Source organism: Arachis ipaensis, chromosome B03 (assembly GCF_000816755.2).
Source record: "Arachis ipaensis cultivar K30076 chromosome B03, Araip1.1, whole genome shotgun sequence".
In the NCBI taxonomy this organism is placed as follows: domain Eukaryota; kingdom Viridiplantae; phylum Streptophyta; class Magnoliopsida; order Fabales; family Fabaceae; genus Arachis; species Arachis ipaensis.
In genome coordinates, this window is record NC_029787.2 from 18,691,663 (window position 1) to 18,692,071 (window position 409).

The window sequence follows — 409 nt, forward strand, 5'->3', positions numbered from 1 at the left end:
TAACTCTTAACTATTTTTGCTTTTCTTTTTTGAAAGCACATTTAAGATACAACTTCATAGTAGTAATAATAAGAAGAAATAAATGAACAGGTTAAGCACATGAGAGTGTGGATCTTTGAGTGTAGAGAGCCAAGCCATAAGGCGTTTATGATGGGGTTGGGTGCTGCAGTGCTTTTGGGGCTATCACATGCCATAGCCAATTTGTTAGGTGGATGCAACTGCCTTTGCTCTCACCACGACTATGATAAGGCTTCCTCTAATATCCAACTCTCAACACTTTGCCTCATTTTAACTTGGTAATGTTTCTCTCTTCCTACATGCTTCTACTTTTTTTTTCCAGACCAAAAACAACTCCTTCACTATTTGCTTTATATTTTGGGTACTTAGCCCTATTTAGGATATTAAAGGG

General features: G+C 37.4%; 1 protein-coding gene across 1 annotated transcript in view; it reads left to right on the top strand.

Annotated features, from left to right (window-relative positions):
* LOC107634274 overlaps positions 1-409 on the top strand; it is a 2,079-nt gene that overhangs the window by 850 nt on the left and 820 nt on the right. Inside the window, exon 2 of the mRNA XM_016337820.2 lies at positions 91-296. Within this exon, the coding sequence (XP_016193306.1) occupies positions 91-296 (206 nt within the window). The remainder of the gene's footprint in view (positions 1-90; positions 297-409) is intronic.